The 24,402-nt window shown below is 35.5% G+C and overlaps 2 protein-coding genes across 4 annotated transcripts in view; one reads left to right on the top strand and one right to left on the bottom strand.

The window, feature by feature from the left end:
- ZGRF1 (zinc finger GRF-type containing 1) overlaps positions 1 to 4,902 on the bottom strand; it is a 92,743-nt gene extending 87,841 nt beyond the window's left edge. Inside the window, exons 1-2 of the mRNA XM_034672113.1 lie at positions 4,773 to 4,902; positions 1,162 to 1,251 (exon numbers count right to left, since the gene is read on the bottom strand). Of these exons, the coding sequence (XP_034528004.1) occupies positions 1,162 to 1,182 (21 nt within the window). The 5' untranslated portion in view covers positions 1,183 to 1,251; positions 4,773 to 4,902. The remainder of the gene's footprint in view (positions 1 to 1,161; positions 1,252 to 4,772) is intronic.
- Positions 4,903 to 4,997: 95 nt separating this feature from the next.
- Positions 4,998 to 24,125, top strand: LARP7 (La ribonucleoprotein 7, transcriptional regulator). Of its 3 annotated transcripts, none has more exons than XM_019806697.2 (13): positions 4,998 to 5,135; positions 11,262 to 11,465; positions 11,708 to 11,808; positions 11,887 to 11,970; positions 12,100 to 12,264; positions 12,358 to 12,451; positions 12,530 to 12,877; positions 12,957 to 13,101; positions 14,752 to 14,900; positions 15,778 to 15,896; positions 18,910 to 19,069; positions 19,287 to 19,378; positions 23,518 to 24,125. In XM_019806697.2, exons 2-13 carry the CDS (start codon positions 11,264 to 11,266, stop codon positions 23,596 to 23,598), a joined length of 1,740 nt encoding a protein of 579 aa, XP_019662256.1. In that variant the 5' UTR covers positions 4,998 to 5,135; positions 11,262 to 11,263; the 3' UTR covers positions 23,599 to 24,125. The 3 variants fall into 3 exon arrangements, with proteins under 3 accessions (XP_019662256.1, XP_002926038.1, XP_011231624.1); XM_002925992.4 differs by having other exon boundaries at positions 12,527 to 12,877; XM_011233322.3 differs by lacking the exon at positions 4,998 to 5,135 and adding an exon at positions 5,356 to 5,490 and having other exon boundaries at positions 12,527 to 12,877.
- Positions 24,126 to 24,402: the final 277 nt, after the last annotated feature.

Genomic DNA, 24,402 nt, shown 5'->3' with positions numbered 1-24,402 from the left:
ATCACTTTTAAAAAAAGAAACTTAGTAGTAGGAGGCAAGGCAGGGGAGGAAGGAGAGGTAAAATCTAAGGAGAAAACTGAAACGTTAACAACAAAAATCATTTTGAGCTTCTCAGTTGTTAGTGGGAAGGAAAAAATTTGTTGTGTTACACAGACATCATGATCTGTGCTCAAAATGTAGTCCAGAGACTCCTAGAGGTTCCCAAGACTTTTTCAGGGGTCTTCAAGTCAAAACTATTTTTGTGATGTTATTTGCCTTTTTACTCTCATTTCTTTGAGCATGCAGAGTGGTCTCCCAGGGTTATGTATGTGCAATGTTGCAAGATTCAATTTCATACTATATGCAGAGGCAGATCTGAGAATCGAGCTGTCTATTAAATGCTAAGGGGATTTGCAAAAAAATGTATAGCAATGCTACTCTTTTCAATGTGTTTTTTTCTTTTGTTGTTTTGGAAAATATAGTTATTTCCATTTTTAAAAAGTAACTTATGTTCAATGTAATGGTTTTTTTAAATGTATAAATATTTTTTAAATTTCTGTTACAATTTCTCATATGAAAGACATCAATAGATATAAGCCCCATAATCAGAAATTTTCTGGGCTCCTCAATAATTTTTAAGAGTATAAAAGCATCCTAAGACCAAACAGTTTAAGAATCACTGATCTAGATAGAAGAGGCATGGCAATTCTTCGAAAGAAATTATTTCCTGATCCTAACAAAGAGCTTACAAAGGGTTTGTTCCAAAGGATTTTGTATAACTAATGTGAGTAGTAGGCAAGAGATAAAGTTGCCAGAAAAATATAGGGCAGTATTTGAGACATATATACTTATACCAAAAAAATTATTCACTGTTTATCTGATACTCAAATTTACCTAAGTGTCCTGCTTTTAAGTTTTAGGGTTTTTTGTTTTTTGTTAAATCTGTCAACCCCAGCGAGACATTTGTGAAATGTGGAAGGAAGAAAGAAAAAAGGAAATAGTGGGGAGCCTGCTTGGCTGGCTCAGTCAGCAGAGTATGTAACTCTTGATATCAGGGTTGTGAGTTCAAGCCCCACATTGGGCATAGAGATTACTCGAAAATAAAATCTTAAAAAAAATTGAAAATAGAAGACTTAAAAAAATAAAAAGAAAAAAGGAAATAGAGAAAACTGTAAGACTCACAATAAATTCCTGGCTTTCCATTATTTCTTCTGAAATTATAAACCAGTCATGTCCAGAAAATAATGGTGGTTATTCAATTATTTATATGACCTAAAATAAAAGTAGACAAAGAATATTCAACCCTGATGAAAAGAATATCAAATATGACTGTTTCCCACAAACTCTTGACAGGAGAGAGGAATCTAAGAGTTCTAAAACTATGTGATTACCAAGGGAAACCCAGGTGTAATCAAATTACCTGATACTAAGTACACAATAAAAGAGTGACCCCACCTGGTGGAAAAAGAATATGCCAAGTAAAGAAAAACTAAGAAAAATATATAAAATAATTAGTAGCATGCTAAGCTTTTTTCCAAGCACCATAACATGTATCAGAAAATGATTCCTCTTCCCCCAACATTTGAGTTCCTTATGGAAAGAGCTTCAACTTTCCATTTTTTGAATTGCTATGGCCACCACAAGATGGCCCCCTTGCTTTTTGAATTTTTCCTTTTATAGCCTAAAGTCAAGATATCACAGTATCCAAGATATAATACACAAATTTCCTATGCAAGGAATAATCTTTTTAATATCACTGCAATGAGTACTGTATGTATTCTATGCTACTGGATAAAACTGTTATTGTGGGCAAATTTGGAAATCTAAAATTACTGATGGTGAATTGAAGAAGTAAATAGAGAAGCCAACAAAAAATTTCTTTTCTAAAGCAATGGTTCCAAAGGTATGATCCCTGGATCAACAGCATTAGCATCACCTGGTAACTAGTTAGAAATTCAAGTTCTTGGGTCCTACACCTGACCTTTCAAATCAGAAAGTCTGAGGCTGGACTCAGTACTTCATTTTAACATGCCCTGCAGATGATAGTGATACATGCTCGAGTTTCGAACACAGGGCTAAAAGACCTAGGATGATTCAATAAAACTATAATTTGCAATTCTGGATTCAATTCCCCCTTCATACGTACAAGATATACCACATACATATTATTTATAAATTACATGTATTTATTTAGTACTTTCTTTAGTATTTGCCAGTACTGCTAGGCTGAGGTACTATAATGAACAAATACTATTTATAATCAAGGAATTTTCGGTGTAGCAGTTTGATAAACAGTAATTACAATAAAACATGACAGAAATAAGCACAGAAGGGGCACCCAACTGGGTCTATGGCATCAAATAAGGCTTCCCGAAGAACATAATGTCTAAGCTGTAAACTGAAATAACCATAACCGAAAGAAGATGCCAGGAATGTATTTCCAAAAAGGAATCAATATATACAAGGGCCTGTGAAAGAGCAAAGCATGACCAAGGAACTCAGTACAATTAAGGGGTCAATTTAAGATAGTGCATAGTAAGAGAGAAGACGGAAAAAATGAGCAATAGTAGGAGTCAGAGGGCCTTCTATGCTATGCTGAGTTCTTTGAACTTTATTCTATAAAGGCAGTACGAAGGGTAGGGTTTTAAGAATAAGATTACATAATCTGACTTGGGTTTTACAAAGATTGCACTGGCTGCTGAGATAGGAGAGATAAGGGATTAGGCAAATGAGATATGAATACTCGCCCCATAACATAGTTCACAGGACAGGACTCAAGTGTACAGACGCACTGCCTTCCAGAGATAAAACTCCCATATCCCTCCCCTCAAACCCAAAGGAATTGCTAAATGCCTCATGAATGCCAAGAAGATAACAAGGGCCCAGAGAAACACATCATTCACTACTGCTTTTAGAGCAACTTGCTCTCAACACTGAATGTGTTGGACATTTTACATCTGTATGAGACTACATGGTGGAGGCACAGTGCTTGGCATGTGACAGTTACTGAAACGAGATCTCTTTAATAACAGCTATCATTTATTCAGTGTAATTTTATGCTAGAAACCTAACATGCTTTAAAGGCTCACAACCTTATGGTATACATATTATTTTTTACATTTATTTTACAAAAAAGGAAACTGAGGTATATAATAGTAAGTAATTTGCTCAAGATCACAAAATAAATAAATGGTAGATTCAGAACTCAAAACTAAGTAGTCTAGAGGTCCCTGGCTGGCTCAGTCTGCAGAGCATGCAACTCTTGATCTCCAGGTCATGAGTTCAAGCCCCATGTAGGGCATAGAGTTTACTTAAAAAGAGAAGAATAAATTTTAAAAACTAAGTAGTCTAGGGGCACCTGGGTGGCACAGCGGTTGAGCGTCTGCCTTCGGCTAGGGGCGTGATCCTGGCGTTATGGGATCGAGCCCCACATCAGGCTCCTCCGCTGTGAGCCTGCTTCTTCCTCTCCCACTCCCCCTGCTTGTTGTGTTCCCTCTCTCGCTGGCTGTCTCTCTCTCTGTCAAATAAATAAATAAAATCTTTAAAAAAATAAAAAAATAAAAACTAAGTAGTCTAAATTCTGGTGCTCATACTCACAAATATGACATGACTATTTATTGAGTACCTAGTATGTCAGGCAAAAATTGGACTACTTTATTTTATGCATGTTACATATATAACATTTGTCAATCTCAGAATTCCGAAGAGTAGACATCACCACAACATACAGAGTAGTGATCCAGTATTTACTAATTTAGGATTACTTATATTCTATTTAGGAACTGCAAGATAAATTCCCCATTGTTTTCCTAAATTAGAGATATTACTTGCAGGACTTACAGCTTAAAAGGAATTGTGAAGACCCATACCCTCATTAAGTGGTAAATTAGATTATAATAAAACAAAGCCTAGCTTTAAAAAAAAAAGCTAACTTTATTTAAAAATGTTTAGAAGAGGCCTAATTCCTCCTTTCAAAGGAGTCAACAGCCTTTTTTTTTAACCATTAAATAGGAAAAACGGTATTAGCTAACAATGACATATTTAAGTGAGGTGCAAATATAAAAAAATTTTCTGAAAGTCTTCATCTAGCCATATCTAGTGTTGACCCACCTCTAACGGGTGAAAGTTTAAGGTACAAAGTTTTTAAAGCGGTACGGAGACCTCATATATCGTGATAATTATATAACCACAGACATGCACACATAACCCCTCAAACATATATATCCCCATGCGTCCTTACGCTGCTTTATTCATTCATATATGAAATTCGGTGTTCTCAACAAAATATGAGCCATTCTTCTTTTTAAGTACGAGATGTTTTTGGTCTTTTTGTTTTGGAACAAACAAGAATCCATAAATGGGTCACAGATTTAAAAGTTCCAGAGTCTCGAACCCAATATCCTGTTAAGAAGCCATTCAGTCCAAATAACCAAGAGAAGCCCACATTACATTTCCCAAGATAATAATTACCATGAATCTGTGTAACCAAATGGCAAGGAGGCTTGACCCTCTGTCAGTCCTAAATGAAAACAGCAAAACCCTCTCTGGTCCTTACACTTAGGCGGGAACTGCAAAGCAGAGGCTGTGAAAAGCGGTAAAGAGGAGGCACCAATTTTACGGAGATTCGGAGCAAGGTGCGACTGTCACTATCCAAACCTGGTTCCATATAGCACCAGCAACGGTCCGCTTCTGGCGGAATGTTCTTTCAACCCTTCGCCCTAAACTGCGACGCCGCCTCTCCCTTAAACCCCTTTGTCTATCCACCCTTACTCCGGGGAAACAATTGACTTCACCTGTCCATGAAATCCACTTTCGAATTTCTCCCGCGAAAGACCGTGACGTCATTAACCCGGGACCGCACCAGATCAGGACCCAAAACTCAGCCCGCCCACCACTACGGCGTTTTCAAACCGCCAATCAAACATTTCATTGTCTGCGAGGCTCTTTGGCCAGCCGGGTAATCCGACGCCCCGCCCCCTGCGCCAGCTAACGCCTGTGACGTAAGCGACGGACGCTTGGTCTCTGCGCTCGTCTTTTCCAAGGCGTACCGGAGAAGGGTGTCGCTCATCCTATGACGCGGAAGCCAGGATAAGGATCTGGAGACGAAAAGGTTGAAGGACGCGATCATCGGCCTAGTATTTTGGGAATTGAACGGAGTAAGTTCCAAGTAGACTGTAGATAATGTCTCTCAGGTTGACTGAGGTTTCAATTCCTCTAAGTCCTTTTTCACGCAGTCCATTCTATCATCTCTCGTCCCTTTTTCACTTCGTCACCTCCCACAAACCCATGTTTGCTTGTCTTAGTTCTCTGCGCACGCGCTAAAGTTCTTTGGCAGCCCTTGTAGTTCCAGTTTTCAGAGATTGGGGGCGCGTATTGTCCGGCGTTGGGAGCTTGGGGGCCCGCCCGGCGTTTGACTGCGTACTTGGAAAAGGACGGGTGCCGAGATGGGCCGTAGACAAGGATGAAATTGCCTTCGTAGGTCTGAGTCTTGGCGGCCAAACGATAGCGAATTAATCGTTTTCTTTTTAAGGATTCTAGTTTTTGTCATCAAAGAATCGAAAATCCAGTTACGGAAGGGAGCTAACAAATTATAAGTGTCAAGTGAAGTGTACTGAGCGCTTTAATAGATGTGCTTCAGGGAAAATGGATAAGGAGATAAATTAGGGGAGACATGGTGGTGGAAAGCAACAGAGTAAGATGCCATTTAACATGGGCCTTGAAAACTGAATAGGGGTTTGTAGGGGCTTGTAAGGCAAGTAAGACAAGACTAATTCAAAAAAGCAAAGGCACACAAGCAGGGGTGTTCTGGTACCGTTGAATGGTCAGCCGTGACTAAAACAATGACTGAACGTTTTTGCCACACCATTTCCTCTAAAAACGATGAAGGCTGTGGATGAGCTTCCCAGGAAGATGTATGCACATGTCAAGACATGTTACGTATAATTTTGTTGGGAAATTGTCAAACACCTTGAAATGGCCAAGAAAAGAAATACTGGATATCTTGTCTAGCTCACTCTTCCAGGTTATCTCTTTCATTGTCATTGAGCTATTTTACATTTGTGGAAATTGTAGAAAATGATTATAATGGAAATTAGTCTTGCAGTTAATGAATTTTGCAATTATTGCCCTAACCAGTTTTGCATCTATTGACAAATTCCTTTCGGTGTTCCTGATTGTTTATGTATTTTAATTCTCCTTTGAACTAGTTTTTTTTTAATATAAAGTTATCTTTAAATTTATTATTTATTTATTTTAAGCCTCACACCCAATATGGGCCTTGAAAATCTTTTTTAAAAAAAAATTTTAAAAAAAGAAAAAGAATATCTGAGTCAGAATATAGAATGCATCATGACAGGCTATAAAAGGTTCTACCGAAAGGTAGGCAAATATGAGGGAGCCAGACTTAACTGGAGCTTGTTTGCTTACCCGAGCTTGTTTTTAGCCAGCTAGTTTTGGCCAGTTCACTTAATCTTTAAGTCTCTGTAAACAAAACAAAACAAAACAAAAAAAAGTTGGAAGAAACTACCTAATTGAGATTTTGAGGATTTAAAACAATATATGTAAAGTAACTGGCATTTTACACAGTACTTTTATTGTTTGTTTAAAGTCCCTGCTTAGAAGCCAGTTAGATGTCACTGACTCCTAAACTTACGTATTATAAGAAGGTGCTAAGGAGAGAAGGTGGTCGTGAAAAAGTCAAGTCTAGGTCTCCTAAAGGTGCCTCATTCAGCTCCCATGACAATTTCTTGGCCTTCATACTCGGCTTCCAGGAGTAAGAGGCAGAGGCAAGCTGTCCTCTCCTGCTCTGGAAAGGCCTGGACCATATGACTCACCCCTAGGCAGGGGGACATGGGTCTGTGCATTACGTGCTTCAGTCTAACTAACCATCAAGAAATCCAGACCATTGATGGCTATGAAATAATTACATATAATGTTAGTTAGGGATTCCTTAAAACTAACAAATAAGCCTGCAGTCAGCCTCCACAGCCAAACTGTCTCAACTTCTATAGGATCCACCACAGGTTTTTATTACATTTAATACTAAATAGAAACCATGAACATAGCAATTTGGTTACTCCAGCTCATGAAACATGTTACAGATTAGAAGAAGATAATCATCATTAAGGAGCGCACGTGATTTAATGAGCACTGGGTATTATGTAAGACTGATGAATCACTGACCTCTTTGTATGTTAACTAATTGCATTTAAATTTTTAAAAGGTGCTAAGGAATTTTTAATGTTGGAAGTTTTAACAAAATCATAAAATTAGATCTGTGTTTTAGACAAGTTTACAGCTTATGAGAAGGATAAATGACTTCTAGAACAGTTTATAAATTGTTCCCATATAATAGTGACACGTGGAAAATATTGGAGGGAGATAAAAGCCATCTCAAAAGTTGAATTGGGAGGACTTAATGACTGATTGATAAATGATAAAATGGTAATAATGTTACATTTTATCAAGTGTGTGAGAAAGTAAGACTTAGAGGATCAAGACTAACAAAAGTAACTTCCTAATTTTCCCACAGCCTTTGCGTTGGGAAGTTAAATTGTACCATATCTTGTTACTTTGTGTTAATCAGAATCTTTCTCATATATATGTGTGTGTGTGTGTGTGTGTGTGTGTGTGTGTATAAAGGTATATTTGATTATAGAATATATTAAGATCACAAATTGCAGACATATTTTAGGCACACTAGGTAAGAGTTTTAGAACTTAATTTTCCAAGTCACAAAAATAATCCTTAGGTGAGGGAATGAAGAAAGGTCTGTGAGATGAGAATGATGGAAAAAATCTGATTTCAGGAAAATTTTGACTTTCTGCACTTCTGCAGTTTTGCCCTCTATTTCCTTAGATGATGGCTGTAACAAGGAAAGGAATTGGAGAGCTGGTGGTCTGTCCTTTATAATTTGGAGTTTTTGCAAAAGGGAAAGTTAGCATTGGGTCCTGCTGTGTTGATACTTTGTAGCTTCCATTTGTGTTTTATATGTAAACCTACTCCCTTTCAAAAGAACTTGAAATGCTTAACACTTTGCAGTATGAGATCCTTTAAATACATTAATTATTTAAGAAATGTTTAGGCTGTGATCAAGCTAAAGTCCCTGCCTTCATAGTTTTTGCATTCTAGTGGGGTAGACAGACATTAAAATTATAATTACAGGTAGCAACAAGAGGATACAAGGATACAAAGTGGTGATGGAATGAGTAGGGTTAAGACTGTCAGTTGAGAAATGTTTTAGATTGAGTGAAAGAAAGGTCTCTCTGGGAAAGTGACATTTATAGATAGAGACCTGAATGAACAGAGAAGTAATCCCTGCAGATGTGGTGGGGAGGGTGAAGAGAACAGCAAGAGCGAAGCCCTTGAAATGGGAATGGCCTTAGCATGTTTAAAGGAATGGTATATCGTAGTTGGAGTGAGCCTGTTGGAAAGAATTTTAAGAAATGAAGTTAAATATCCCCAGGCCAGATCGAATAGTGCCTAGTAGGGCACAGGAAGGACTTTGGATTTTGAGTATGGTAAGAAACCTTTGGAGGATTTTGTCCAAGACATTGACATGCTCTGATTTACGTATTTAAATGATTATTCTGGCTACTATCTGGAGAATTGATAATGGAAGAAAATGGAGTTCCAGTGTTCTTGCAGTAGTCCAGGCAAGACACAATGATAGCATGGACCAAGTGGTTTTGATAAAATAAAAAGTATTCTTATTCAGGATGTATTTTATAAAGGTAGAGCTAACAGGTATGCTCCTGGATTTGTTGTGGTGTATGAGGAAAAGAAGGAGGATTTCAGAATTTTTGGCTCTCACCAATATTGTGATTGGTGTTTTCCAAGATGGGAAAAACAAGGCAAAAATAGGTATGTTAAAATTTGAGAGTTCAATTTTGCCATTTTATGTAAGAGAAATACTTAAGGTAAAAAAGTGGAGGTGTCAAATGGACAATTGAGTATTGGAATGGGGGGAGCAAATGGGAGAAGTCAGCGCTGAAAAAGAGAGATTCGTGAAACATCAGCATGGAGCTAAAGAGCTTAAAGCCAGAGACCCTCAGAAAGGATATGTGTGTAGGTAAGTAGGGAGCCCAAGACTGAATGCAATTCTGGGTAGAGCAAAGTGGGATGGTCCAGAAAAGGAAATTGAGAAGAAGGAAAATTCTGGAAGCCAAATGAAGAAAATGCTTTCAAGGAGAGATTTTAATTGCAAAAGCTGCTGAGGGGTCCATTAGTCAGTGGAGATACTGTTTTCAGTTTCACTAGAATGGTGGAAAGGGAAGCCTGACAGGATGGGTTGAAGGGAGAATATGGGGGTGACGAATGTGGTTATTCAGCACTAAATGGCACCTGATTGTTTTTTTGAATGATTGATTCAGACGAGTAGCTCCATTTTATATGCATTTCAATGAGTACTTTACTTGCATATTTTCAAAATTGGCACTTGGTTAATCAACTGCAGCGTGTTTTGAAAAGTGCCAAAATACTCTTCGGTTGATTTTGGTGAGAATGAGTGTTTAGTTGGAGATTTGAAGTGAAATGGCATTAATGGCTTTGTACTCTCATACTGGATGTAACTTTGAAACACATTTTCTGTTTCTGTTACTCTGCATCATTGCTCCTGGAGTAACTGTTTGTGGCCCACAGGCTGAAGGGGATACAAATAGGCTTTGGTATTATGTTTACTGAGTGTTGAAGGATGAGGCAGGGATGCCTGGGTGGCTCAGTGGGTCAGTGTCTGCCTTAGGCTCAGGTCATGATCCCCTGGATCATCATCAGGCTCCTTGCTCAGCGGGGAGCGTTTCTCCCTCTGCCTGCTGCTCCCCCTGCTTGTGCTTGCTCACTCTCTCTGACAAATAAGATAAATAAATAAATAAAATATTAAAAAAAAAAAAAAGAGGAGGATACAAGGCAGACTTCATCTCATCTGGAGCCCCAGCACTTAACCGAACTCTGCAATTAATCTGGATCTACTTTCCTCCTCTTTACCTACAACAGACATGTGTGACTTCTATAGATAAGGGCCACAGTGTTTTAGGTCACCTTGATATGTAAAAGCCTTAGTGGCATTTTCCACCAATCTTGGATGTCATCTCATTGCATAGGCCCAAGGCCTGCATACCAACCAAGAGTGGCTCCCACTGTGGTGCAACAGAGGAGACAGAAAAAACTCCCCATATGTCTTAACTCTCCTGTGTCCAAGAAGACCATATTATAGGAGCCTGGGAAATACATGTTTAGGGATTTTTCTGAGGCAGGCCTGCACCATCCTGAGCCCTATGTTAAGCCTTTGCTCATTTACTTTTTTGTGTATATGTACCCCTAATGATTCAATGAAGATGACACAATTCATTCAACCAGTTTTTGAGTGACTATTCTGTGCCAGGGAATAGGAATGCATCAGTAAACAGACAAAAGCCTGACTTCATTAATATTACATTTTACGAAGGAAAAAGAATAAGATTGCACAAAAATGTTAGAAAATAAGTGCAATGAGAAAAAACAAGACAAGGGAGATAAGGTATATCTGTTCGTCCAGAAATTAGCAGTTTTAAATATGGCTGTGGTAGGGGACTTCATTGACGTGACATTTGAACAGGACTTCAGCAAGTGAGGGACCAAACCATGTTATCTAGGCATTAAGTGTTTGAGAACAGCAAATTCAGAAGGCCCTCAGTTGAAGATATGACAGCTGAATTTTAAGAAAAGGTAGTTGACCACTATGGCTGGAGCTGAGGGGACAAAGAGGCATGCAAAGCGACTCAAGGAAGGAAGAGCTTGGGAATTTCTGTCCAAGAAAGAAACACTGGGATGGGAATGTGCCCCAGAAAGAATAAGCCAGTTCTATAGCTTACCACTTGAATTCTACTTCTAGTGAACAGAAATTAACAGTTAAGGGGCACTCTGGGTGGCTCAGTAAGTAGAGCATGGGGCTCTTGATCTTAGGGTTGTAAATTCAGGGCACACTTTGGGTACAGAGATTAGAGTCTGTTGAGATGGAAGATGTCTGAATCCCTTCATACTATATGAATACAATCTGGTCCTGGAGTATAAAGTGCATCAAAAACTAAAGCTAAACAAGGCCAATGAAACGTAAACAGGTAAGAGACTGGAAAAGATCAAAAAATTTAAAAAACACAAGGCTGATGAAAATTTCCACAGCTAATTACCAAGTGTTAACCCAAAGTTTGTCAGACTGTCTATTAAACCTTCAGGCAATTAAAGGCTAATCTGAGTATTTTCCTGTTATTACTTGGGATGTAAATATTTACTTTTTTTTCAATGAACAGGAATGGAAACTGAAAGTGGAAATCAAGAAAAGGCAATGGAAGAAGATAGCACTGAAAAGAAAAAAGAAGTAGAAAAAAAGAAACGATCACGAGTGAAACAAGTGCTTGCAGATATTGCTAAGCAAGTGGACTTCTGGTTTGGAGATGCAAATCTTCACAAGGATAGATTTCTTCGAGAGCAAATAGAAAAGTCCAGAGACGGATGTAAGTTCACTTCACTGTACAGTGGAAAAAATTTACTGGGTTAATTAAGTTGAACCCAATACTGGGCTTAGAGGTTACTATTTTGTAAAAAGTTTTTGCCTGTGTTTACGGATTTAATTCACACAAGGCATATTATTGAGTCCAAACCCAAAAAGTTTGTGAGTGTGATTACCAAAATACATTTGACCTCTGTCTAGCAGTTAATTACATTTATATTCTATATTAACTTTTGCATCTGTTAGATGTTGATATATCACTCCTCGTGTCTTTCAACAAAATGAAAAAACTGACCACAGATGGAAAGTTAATAGCCAGAGCACTGAGAAGCTCATCTGTTGTGGAGGTAATAATACAACTTATTGTATCAGATAATTATATTAGTTTGAAATGTGATTATTAACTTCATGTACCCATTTCAAAGCTGGACTTAGAAGGCACCAGAATCAGGAGAAAAAAACCATTGGGTGAACGACCAAAAGATGAGGATGAACGGACAGTGTATGTGGTAAGCCATTTTTAAGAAAAGCTCAAAGCTGGCGAGTGCAAAGAATGACAGAAATATTTATATTACAAGTAAAACTTTATTGACCTTGAAAAAGTACTTATACTTAATATTGCTTCTAATTAATTGTAGGAATTACTTCCCAAAAATGTTAATCACAGCTGGATTGAAAGAGTATTTGGGAAATGTGGCAATGTTGTTTATATAAGCATACCACATTATAAATCTACTGGAGATCCAAAGGGATTTGCCTTTGTAGAATTTGAAACAAAAGAACAAGCAGCAAAAGCTATTGAGGTAGGTCCAGAACCTAAAAGGAAAAGCAAAAAAAAAAATCAGCAAGTGTTTTAAATAGTAACAAAATTAGGTTTTAATTTATTGATTTTTCAGTTTCTTAACAACCCACCAGAAGAAGCACCAAGAAAACCCGGTATATTTCCTAAGACAGTAAAAAATAAGCCCATTCCAGGACTTAGAGTATCAGGTAATTAAATTTAATATAAATATTTAAGTAAATGTAATTGAAGGAAAATGAAAACTAATGATAATATTGTTACAGAAGAAAAGAAAAAGAAGAAGAAGAAGAAAGGCCGAATGAAGAAGGAAGACAATATCCAGACCAAAGAGTCAAATATGGACACAAGTAAGGAGAGCGTCGGTAAAATGAAAAGATCCAGGACCACATCTGAGGGATCAGAAATAGAGATAACTGAACCCCAAAAGCCACCCTCGAAAAAAAAGAAAAAACGAGAAAGACAGGAAGTAACCAGCTTACCTGTAGTGAGAACAGGGAAGAGGAAGAGAAGCATCTCTGAAGAAGCAGAATACTCAACTCCCAGGTCAAAAGTAAAGAAAATAACTCAGAAAGACATTAAAAAAGAAGACTTAGAAATTTCCAAAGAGAACAAAGGTATTGACAACTTTATAAGGTAAATGTTAATAAATACAAGGGTTTTCTTACACTTAAGTGTTTATTTTGGTATTTTAAGATTTGGAAGTCTCTACTGAAGAGGAAAAGGATACTGGAGATGTGAAAGATGGATCCCTTTTAAAAGCAAAAAGGAAGCATAAGAAAAAACACAAAGAGAGGCACAAAATGGGAGAAGAGGTTATACCATTAAGAGTCCTCTCCAAGTAAGTAGATGATACGATTCTGTTGAAAACTGACACTCTCCATCACCATTGCTAAAGTGCAATTCCAATTTGTGTTTAACAGAGTTGCATATTAGCAACAGTCATGGCATGTGGCCAATATTTGCACCGGTGATGGGTTTAAGGCGACTGAGGAAAAAAAAGGAACCACCACACTAAAACATGGAAGCACTTATTTTTATCATGTCACAGCAAGTGCCTCCATGTTAAAGTAGAGGGCGTTCCTTAACAGACTTAAAGATACAGGAGATAACAGCTTAAATATAGCAGAAAGGCAATTCCATGAGGCGATCCTAAGTCTTGTAAACTTCTAAAACGTAAAAGTAAGACTTACCATCACTAAAACATGGAAGCACTTACTTTTTTAGTTTCAAAGCAAGTACATCCACGTTTAAGTGGTGGGGAGCCCAGTCTTGGAACCTGTAAAGTAAGATTTGTAATAAAATTGTGTCCATTTGGAGACACCTCCACTGAAACATGGAAGCACTTACTTTTGTTTTACACAGCAGGTACCCCCATGTTAAAGCAAAGGGTTCCCCCCTGGGCTCTACAAATTAACAAACTTGCTGTATTACATTCGGAGGAATAATTTGGGTTCACTTCTACTAAAACATGGAAGCACTTACTATTTCAAAAGTCAAAGAAAGTACATCCATGTTAAAGTTAAAGGGAGTCCAATCCACTCGAGGGGTGGAAGCCAAGTTAAAAAAAATAATAATAATAAGGAAAACGCCATACCTTTCGGAAGAAAGTTTTTTCTCTTTCAATTCTACTCCCGAAGTGTGCTGTCCTCCTCTTGAAGGTTAAAAGGCAAGGACTTCAGGCACTTGTATTTATACTATTCTTAACTGCTGAATTCCTTTTGCCTTTTTATCTCAGAGAATCATTACAAGAGCTTTTTGTTATTCTAATGTATCAGCTCACAGGGAATGTATGATCCTGGGTGGGTCTGGATACTTTTTTTTTTTTTTTGAAGTATACAGATGTCAATAATAACTGCTAAGACCATTACCACAAGATATCCTCCTCTTTAGGAAAAAAAAAAATCCCCTATCTGCTTGTTTGATGGCATAGATTAGAGTAACAATGAATGCTCCTGGGGAGCCTGGAGAGGCATTGTGTTTCTATCTGGAGGAGCTCTAGCTGTTTGAAGAAACATCTACATGTTAAATGTATGTAAATAAATAAAATGCTTCCATGGGGAGTTTTTTTCTTCTTAGAAATTCCTTTTGATTCAAGTAAATACTAAGGAATGTTATCTCTCAAATTGGAAGCAGTTTAACAAATAATCTTTAAATTATAATTGGCCTTTATTCCCCCATAGATGACTAATTGTTACCAGTTAATTAATTCAAAGCTTTTATTTTCATAAATAAAAGCATTTGAAGCATACTCAAGAATTGAATTGCTAAATTTAAAACATTTAATCTGAATGTTGGGTCAGGGGAAACTTCCATTTTCATATTTCCTGGATCACTTGGGTCTCAAGAAGTAATTTGAATGTATGTATTTAAAGAAGGAAAAGTTAGGAGGAATGGTTACAAGATACTGCAAATGTATGTTATTTAGATACTTACTTTTTATTTGCTCATTTGTATTCACTACTTCAAAAGTACATTCTTTTCATTACAGGAGCGAATGGATGGATTTGAAAAAAGAGTATTTAGCACTGCAAAAGGCCAGCATGGCTTCTTTAAAAAAAACAATATCCCAAATAAAATTGGAGTCAAAAATGGAAACAAACGGAGTACCTACTACATCTGAGATAAAAAATGAAAAAAGTAAACAGCACTATGATAGTTTTTGTAGCATTTTATTGTATTTATATACTAACATACTATTTCTGAATTATTATAGGATAAACCTTAATTTTTAAATACTTAAATATACAGTGGTAGTTAATAGAACAATTACTGATTTGTCATAGTGTCCAGATGTACTTTTTATGCTTGCTATAAGAATATTTGAAATGGTGGTTACAAAATCTCTTTTTTCGGAGCTGACCCAGAAGAACATGTAACTCTTGATCTCTGGGTCATGTGTTTGAGACCTACATTGGGCGTAGAGATGACTAAAAGAAAAAAAAAATAGTAGACTTAAAGTGTCTTTTTTAATGATTTAAGTTTTCAGTCTTAATCAAATTTAGTAATGAGGACCTAATTTTATAAGTTGAGCAAGTTTGTAGTAACAAAAATTGTAACTTCTCATCTGTAATTTTATCCTAATAAGGTGTATTTTGAATTCTTTTATGTTAAAAATACAAATTTTCACATTTTAATCATAATGTTTATGGAATACTTTACATATTATTTTTTTACTGTTTATTTCTTTATTAACTAAATTACTTTATTATTTGATTAAGGGAAAGGGGGCCCAGTTTTTTTGTTTGTTTAAGGTTTTACCTGTGTTCCTATAACAACACTTTGCAATTAGAGTGATTAAAGTTTTGGTATTTTATTTCATGGTAATCTGCCATAAGCAGTATGGCATCCAGCATAACTTACTAAATACTTTAATTATTTTACAATTAAATTTAAGTCAAGTAAATTTGAATTAATTATTTAAATCAGCCTAAGAAGTCATTGTTATTCCCAAGTGGGCCTACTAAGTGTTAAGCCTAAGAGGCTTATTTCTGGTCTTTCCTTTTCAAATCAACAGCAAACAGTGAAGAGAGTTGTCCCCAGGAAAAGGTTAATGCAGCAGGACCTCAGTTTGTGAATGGCGTGATTGTGAAGATCATTAGCGCTGAGCCTCTACCTGGCAGGAAACAAGTCAGGGTAATGCTTTTGTGTGTCAAGGGTAGTTGTTGGTCTTTCCTCTTTAAAATGTCCCTGTGTGAAGATCTTTTGCCTTATAGAAAACAAAGCAAATCAAATTAGGTTTTATTCCTCTGTGGAAAAATACTTGTAGGATTTGATTCCACAGTAACCCTTGTGTTTGACTTGAAGCAAAATCTGAAGTCCGAAATTCTTCACTGGATCAGATTTGCAACAAGTACAGTTGAAACATCCTTCTATAGAACTGCACTTTGTGCTTATTTTTCTTGGTGCTCTTAATGGTTGATTGTTGTGTAGTTGAATGAACACGCCTTACTGTAGTCATTATAACTTAAAAGAATAAAAATAGTACGGCGCTGTCTGAATATTATTTAGAGGACTGACGTTATCTGTTTTCAGAGAAAATGGGTTTAAAAAATACTTCATGTGAAAACGTTTTAAAGATTTAATCACCATAAGTGTTCATCTGAAATTATTTTGAACTTTTAGTCCTCTGCTGTTGTCTGATTTTTGTAGCAAACTAAAGAGTTTGAAATTTTTTTTCATTAGAACTCTTAGCTTTCAATAGATTCCTGAAAGATTTTGTGACTTAAAAAAGTCAGAACTATTTTCATATAAAAGGGATAATATACTTACTTTTAACTTAACATAAACCGTTTTGTCTGTTAGTCCCCTTAGAAATTGAAATTTTTTCCTGGGAGAATTCTCGCAGGATTTTTGGAGAAAAGGCCTTTGTTAATTTTATTTTTTAAATGTTTTTGTTATTTTCAGTTTGTGCTGTTTTAAAAACCTGAAATAATTACAGAAAAGTTAAAATATTTTGAAAAGCTACAAAAATTTTGTATGGGTGTGGAAATAGAGTTTTACATAATTTACAAATTATTACATTACTGCTCTACAATGTTTTTTTACTTATATATTTTATCTTCGAGCAACCTTTTGTACCAACCCAACAGTATTTCTTTCTTATTGACATATTCCTGTGTAAAATGTCCTATGGCATACCAATTGTTACATTGGCATTCATCACCATGTAGTATGTTTTGGTTTTGCATAGACTTGTACCAGTCGCATTTTTTAACTTGCATAAATGAGGTTTTTCACTGTATCTGAATGAAATCCTGTTTCTATCCTCTAAAATCCTGTAGCTGTCACTAACACAAAGATTTAGATTCTGTTTACGATTTTGGTAAGGGATTTGGCAAATTCCAAATTGGTATTACCAGCTTGAATTTCAGAGTATGGTAGCAGTATAGAATTTCAGGTCAGAAGGATTAAAAACTGAGGATGTAAATGATGCTGTGGTTAGTCAGGTTGCAAAAGATTTAAACATAAAATTAGGCAAAGTTTGCTATTTGGAATAATTGTTATAGACTTTAATTATATTCATCGGAGACTTTTTATTATCTACATAGTAAGTATATCAATTAAGCATTTGTCATGATAAATGACAAATCATAAAATCAAGTTAGTAGTTACTTGTATTTTCCTGGAGCAAAAACTGAGTTATAATGATGGTTACTGCTGTCTGACTTGCCCTTGTGATTACCAGGCTAATTTCTCTTTTAAAGAAGGGTTTTTAGTCATGAGATTAGCCTAAAATTGTAATGTATATGTGGTAAATACCTTTTGAATTGTAGTAGTCTATTTGATAAATCAGTTACAGAATTTACTACTACCAGTTAATACATTCAGATTTCATCAACTTGGTACCAATTATTTATCTTGCTTTGTGTCTAAATTTAGTACTTAATCATACAGAGAAATGGGATGGATTGGCCAGTATATTTCTGTCCACTTACATTTTTCATTGAATTGGCAATCATTTATTAAGTGCCTATTTTGAGATAGGCAGTATGTGAAGAGTAGGGATGAGTTAAGACTTAGTCCCTGGCTTTGTAGGTTTTTACTGCTTATTGTTTATTATTAATAAACTTCTTATTTTATGATCAAATAATATTTTCATGTATTGCTCAGTTTTTCTCTGTAATTCAGACATTAAAAATCCAGTATCTAAAAGTAATCTAAATTTCTTGTGGCTTGAAATTTGGGTCAAAAAGAAAGGAAGCCAGATGGGTTAAACGCTTTTTTTAAAGTTGGGAATCTCCAGTAATTTCTTTAGCTTTCGGAATGGAAGTTGATGAATGAAGAATTATGTAACATTCCTGCATAATTGCTTTGTTTACACCTCAGAACATGCTGGGAAAAAGTGATTAGAAATGCAGGAATCTTGTTAATTTGCCCTCACAGCAGGCATTATAGGTAAAATTTTTCCTTACTGTATGCCCACTACTTGTTCCGAGGAGATTAAGTATTTCATCAGAAACTATGAGCTCTTGATCTATGTTCCTATAGCCGGAACGTAGGATTTTTGTAGGTTCCCAGGAAACCTTTTTATGAGTTCGAAAAAGTTGAATGTTTTTTTCATTCTTTTTACATCATAAGTGATTTTCTACAGATGAGCCTAAACACCTTGTCCACCAACCCATTGTGGGTTTTTTGTTTTTTATTTTTATTCATTATTGTATACACCAGGACATGGAACCCTCTTCTTGTTTTTCGGGAATTGGGGAAATTACTTGTGCATTCTGCTCTACAAATCTGTTATCCTTGTGCAGTGTTCCCATTCTAGTTAATATTTTAGGATTGTGCTTGATTAAAAGAAAGTTATGATCAGAGTTCCCAACTTTGTTGAAGTCAGTTCTTAAGAGTATTTGTGTTTTACGTGTGCCTCGCTGGTTCAGTCAGTGGAGTGTAGGGCTCGTGATCTTAGGGTTTTGAGTTCGAGCTCCACATCAGATGTTAGAGATTAGTTAAAGATAAAAAATCATTAAAAGAAAATATTTGTGTATATTTTAGAAGAAATGTTTAACGTAGGATAGTTACTCATTTTAAACTATATGTGGTTTTTTTTATATAGTACATTCTGGCACAACCACGGGAATAATTTTAGAATTATTGTGAAATGTTTTAATTATTTATTTATTTAAAGTCTTTTTAAATTCTGATACAGGATACTTTGGCAGCAATCTCAGAAGTTGTTTATGTTGATTTGCTAGAAGGAGATACAGAGTGCCATGCTAGATTTAAAACTCCTGAGGATGCTCAAGCAGTAATAAACGCATATACAGAAATTAAAAAGAAACACTGCTGGAACCTCGAGATCCTTTCTGGTAAAAATTCATAGAATCTTCTTTTTTAATAACTCTTATTTAGGGGTGATAGTATTATATTTGCCGAGTTTGGCTACTGAAACTAGTTTTCTTTTCGTATTCTGATATGTATAAAGTAGTATTAAATATACTCAGCTACAGTTTTTTTATTGAAATATGATTAATGCCTTGAATATGTTTTTTCATATTATCAGTGATCATCATTTTTGTTTTTAAGGTGACCACGAGCAGAGGTATTGGCAGAAGATTTTGGTAGATAGGCAGGCCAAACTTAATCAGCCTCGCGAAAAGAAAAGAGGCACTGAGAAGGTAATTCAATTTTTGGTGTTTGTTGTTGTCCTTCTTTGGTAGCCTAAATTCAACATTCCGTTGAATGTTTTCTGAAAGTCAGTATTGTGTACCCCTCAAATAACTTTGGTTTTGCTAGACACGACAAAAATTTACATGGTATATACTGCATTTTAGATTGTGAGAGAATACTTGTTTCTCCAGATTTTGAAATACATGAAATTAGAATTATTTTCCCCCTAAGGATATAATTTAGAGTCTTCTTGTTTTCTGTTATATTGTAACTAGTTTAATTTAAACAGTTCCGATTTCTAGCTTCTGTGTTTTATAGTTTGATACTAAATGATTATTTAAAGATTGTCTTAATGGTAAAACACAATGTGTTTAAGAGTGTAGTTTTTAAAGATATGAGCCTCCACAGATAATATTGGTAAACTTTATGCATAAGGTTTGCTGTAGCAATGATAAGCTTTATTCCTTTTTCTCTAGAATACTCAACAAGTGAAGGAGATAAGCTTAAATACATTAAATAATTTAAGGCAAGACTCAGTAATTTTGTTTTAAAGGACAGCGAGTAATTTATCATACTTATTGTTGCTTGTGAGCTGTCACGTTTATGCTTTTAAAACAAATTATTATACGCGTAAAGATTAGTACATTTTACGTGCTTTTAGAATAAGTTAGGGCACATGAAAACTAATACTATTATCAAAATTTTTAAATGCGTATTAGAAGATAAAAATATGAAAAGTTAAGCATTCTTCTATGATTCGTTAGCACTTGAAATCATACTTCTGTAGTTCAGGTTTGTTGATTTGGGATTCTATTTATATAGTTCCTTTGTTTTATTAAATAAAAATCAAGTGCTTTTTCATCACCCTTGCATTGCCTAGGATTCACTAGAATTTAAGATTATTTGGGGGGAGGTTTCCTACTGTTCTTTGTTAATCTGTTTGCATGAATACAGACTGAATTTACTGAAATGTGGGAAGACCTCCTTCCTCCCTAAAGACTCTTTCACGTCTATGAGGTGTTAATTTCAAAGCCTGCTTGAGATTATTTAAATGTTAAAATCATTGATCCAGAACTCACAACTAAAATGAAATCACTTTGTTAAGTAATAGTTATCCTTCTAATTGGTGTGAAGTTTCATTTAAGCTGTATATGTTTTTAAATGTAGGAATTAGTCATTTTGTTTTCCAGAAAGATCGGACCTCCATAAATTTAAGGGGAGGAAATAAACACTGACTAGGGAGTTTTATAAATTGGGTTGGAACACAATGTTGTAGCTCTATTCAGTTGGAAAGTTGTTTTCTGAACTCATTTATCTCTTGCATGACCAAGCTTTTTTTTTTTAGCATGATTAGTTTCATAAACAATCTAGGATCCTAGCGGAAACTATGAAAGTAGCTAGTTGGCTTCTGTCACAAAGTGAAAATAAGGTACCACACAAAGTGGGTATTGTACAGGCTTTTCAGAGGAGGCAATTAGTAAGTCAATCGACTTTTTTGATAGTTCATTTAATTAATATTTTTTGAGTGGTCATTTTTGTTGCCCACTACTCTAGGAACTGGAGGTAGAGCCACGAGTAACAAAATTCCCAGTTTTTATGAAGTTTACAGAGGAACAATTTAGGTTAGGTGACGACAGGTGCTGTGTAGAATAATCAAATTGAAGGATATCATGAGATAGCTTTCCATCAAGTGAGGTTGTCTGGGAAGTTCTCTGTGAAAGTGACATTAAGACAGATCTTAGGGGTCGCCTGGGTGGCACAGCGGTTAAGCGTCTGCCTTCGGCTCAGGGCGTGATCCCGGCGTTATGGGATCGAGCCCCACATCAGGCTCCTCTGCTATGAGCCTGCTTCTTCCTCTCCCACTCCCCCTGCTTGTGTTCCCTCTCTCGCTGGCTGTGTCTCTATCTCTGTCGAATAAATAAATTAAAAAAATCTTTAAAAAAAAAAAAAAAAGACAGATCTTAGGAAAGTGAGCAAGCAAGTGGGAGAGTTTAAAGGCACATCTTTCCAGGCACAGGAAGCAGAAACTGCAGAAGCCTTGAAGGGAAGGAGGCCATTATAGCTAGAATGCTGGCAGTAAGCACCTTATTAAAGGAATTTAAATATTTAGAAAAAAATTTAGCAGCCAGAAGTATGACATTAGCAGTTTGCTCATGACAGCTCAACATTTCCACAGTAATATTCTATTACTTGGTCCATAATTGAATTAAAGAGAAGGACTGAAATCAAATCCTGGTTCTTAATTTTCACCTTATGAAGCAGAAGGAGACTGGGGACAGTTTCCTAAGCCCCAATCAGTTTATACAGAGGAATAGGTGAAGGAAAAAGTTATTTTCTACATATGGTATTTTTACATATAAAAATCAAGTGTGGTAAAGATCTCTCACAAAAGATCAGTAAGATGAAGGAAGTATCTGCCAGATAGTGTCTCTCTCATTCTTGCTAGACCCAGCCTTTGTAGTCTTCCCTATCACTCTGAGCACGTTGGTAAAATTAGATAACAGCTACTGGAGACAGAGTGAGTCTTCTCTCATTTGTCTTTATCTTTTAAAGCATATTTGAAATGTTTTTATCACCAAGGTCTTTTCTCTACAAATTACCAGTAGTCAGATATTCAGCAGGTAAAGACAGAATTCACAAAATCTGTGAACAGAGTTATAAATTACTTCAATTTTGACTCACTTCGCTGATGAATAGGCTTTTAGTTTAATCTTAAAGTGACTCCCTAGAATAACAGCAAATACAGGGTCCCCCTATTTTCGTTTCCAAAGTAACCAGACCTTAAATATATCCCATAAACCTTTACTTGCAAGCCCTGATTCTGGCTTTGCTGAAGTCTAGAGACCTTTGAAATGACCTTGGTGAATGTGGTACTCATGTGGCAGTCACTGTTTTCTATCATAAACAGACAATTTGGTGACCTGGGCAACTTCTGAATTTTTTTTTCTTTAGATGCTTGTTTTTTTAACTTGTCCAGCCAGTCTATCTGTAGACTGACTCACAGTCTTTAACTTTTAAGTAAACTTTTAATGATTTAGTAAACATTTTAAGAAACTAAAAAATAAATAAAAGTGACTTCCTGCCAGTGGCCACAGTCACCAAACACTTTAATGAAACTCTAGTGGATACTTACTAGAATCTGTATTTTTAAGAGAACAAGATTTTCATTTCTTCCAAAGCTACAGAAGATATTTAAAATTTGTACATCAAGAAAACTTTTGGAATATTTAGCCATCTTAAATGGTCTTCTACATTCTACATAATTTCATTTGCCTTCTTTAAAAATATTAAAGGGGCACCTGACCGGCTTAGTCAGTGGAATGTGTGATTCTTAATCTGGGAGTTGTGAGTTCAAGCCCCCACATGGGTATAGAGATTACTTAAAAATAAAATATTTTTTAAAAATTTAAAAATGGAAATAAAATATTAAAGTATTTATATAAGGGTATAATAAATAAGTATTCTTAATAGCAGATCCATAGTTGAAATATTTTGATTTCCAAATTTGTAAGCAAACTTTTGTGTAGCACTCAACGCAAAATATACTGTCTCATTCAAATAATGATTATTCAAATAATTAACACTCAAGCCCAAGGGGATATGAAACAGCCAACAAATGTGGGTGCTAAATCCTCCTAAAAGGTTAAAAATTGCCAGCATGGAGTGACTGTTTTTAATTCAAAAATTCTTAGTGATGTGGAAGGAAAGCGGAGTGTTACAGTAATTCTTAGATTTAATATCTATTATACTTAATAAACCATAATCCTAAACAGTTCTCTCTGTAATTGATATTTGGGCTAAGCTTAATTTATCTGATTCGTCTACCTTTCCCTCTTTTAAAAAAATTTTATTCAAACTGATAGTTGTGAAATTTTTTTTTTTAATATTTTATTTATTTATTCGACAGATAGAGACAGCCAGTGAGAGAGGGAATACAAGCAGGGGGAGTGGGAGAGGAAGAAGCAGGCTCATAACAGACGAGCCTGATTTGGGGCTCGATCCCATAACGCCGGGATCATGCCCTGAGCCGAAGGCAGACGTTTAACCACTGTGCCACCCAGGCGCCCCGTGAAATTTTTTTTACTCATAATTATCTTTTTGTTTTAGGTATCCAATACATTATAATTTCTAATTTCTTTCTCCGCAGTTAATCACCAAAGCTGAAAAGATTAGACTCGCAAAAACGCAACAAGCAAGTAAACATATCAGATTTTCTGAATATGATTGAGAAACAGTTTTGGTTCACCTCTTAGGATTTCACTGGATACTTGAACTTTTCTTAGGAAATCCATTTTATTTTGGTAGTAATAAATAGTGTTTTTCTGAAACCTACGTTAATTAGAAGAAATACATTTGTTCTTTAACTTGTAAGATTTTTCTTCAGACAAGTACATTGTATACCACAGTTTTTCATTAAACATTTTATTTGCTGAAATTATCTTATATAAATCAACCTCAGAGTGATTTAGTAAATATGTTTTGAACATTATCATTAATTCTGTTGTCTTTACATTACAAAAACAATATTTGCAAAAATACTACTACATAGTTTAGAAAAAAATGTTTGAAATGGACTCACTGTACTTCTTATTTTGTAATTTGCTTTTTTCTTTTCAGATGTCTAGGATATCTTTTCATGTTGACTTATACTGAGACTAATGTGTGATATTTCATTCTGTTTATTGCACATTGCTTATCTGAGCTTCCACTGAATGGGTCATATGAATTGTTTCCAATTAAAATGTTAAAAAAGTATTGATTTGTTTCTCATAAGTGAAATTAAACATTTTATTTTGTCTAACCAAAATAAAAAGTACCACATGCTGTGAACATGGGGAGAAAAAAATCTTAGACATAACTAAACTCTATCATTTTATTCTGAAAAATCTCAGACCTGGAGTATTTAAGGTCTTCTTAGAACTGAACCTATAGGATGTATTCATTACTGGCATCTTAATCCCTTATCAGAATATGAAAAACATACTCTGGACAGCCAAGGGGCTTATTTCCTTGGGCTACAAACTATTTGTAG

Source organism: Ailuropoda melanoleuca, chromosome 11 (assembly GCF_002007445.2).
Source record: "Ailuropoda melanoleuca isolate Jingjing chromosome 11, ASM200744v2, whole genome shotgun sequence".
NCBI classification, from domain to species: Eukaryota; Metazoa; Chordata; class Mammalia; order Carnivora; family Ursidae; genus Ailuropoda; species Ailuropoda melanoleuca.
Note: the sequence above shows the minus strand (reverse complement) of the source record. Positions and strands in the feature narration are given on the sequence as shown.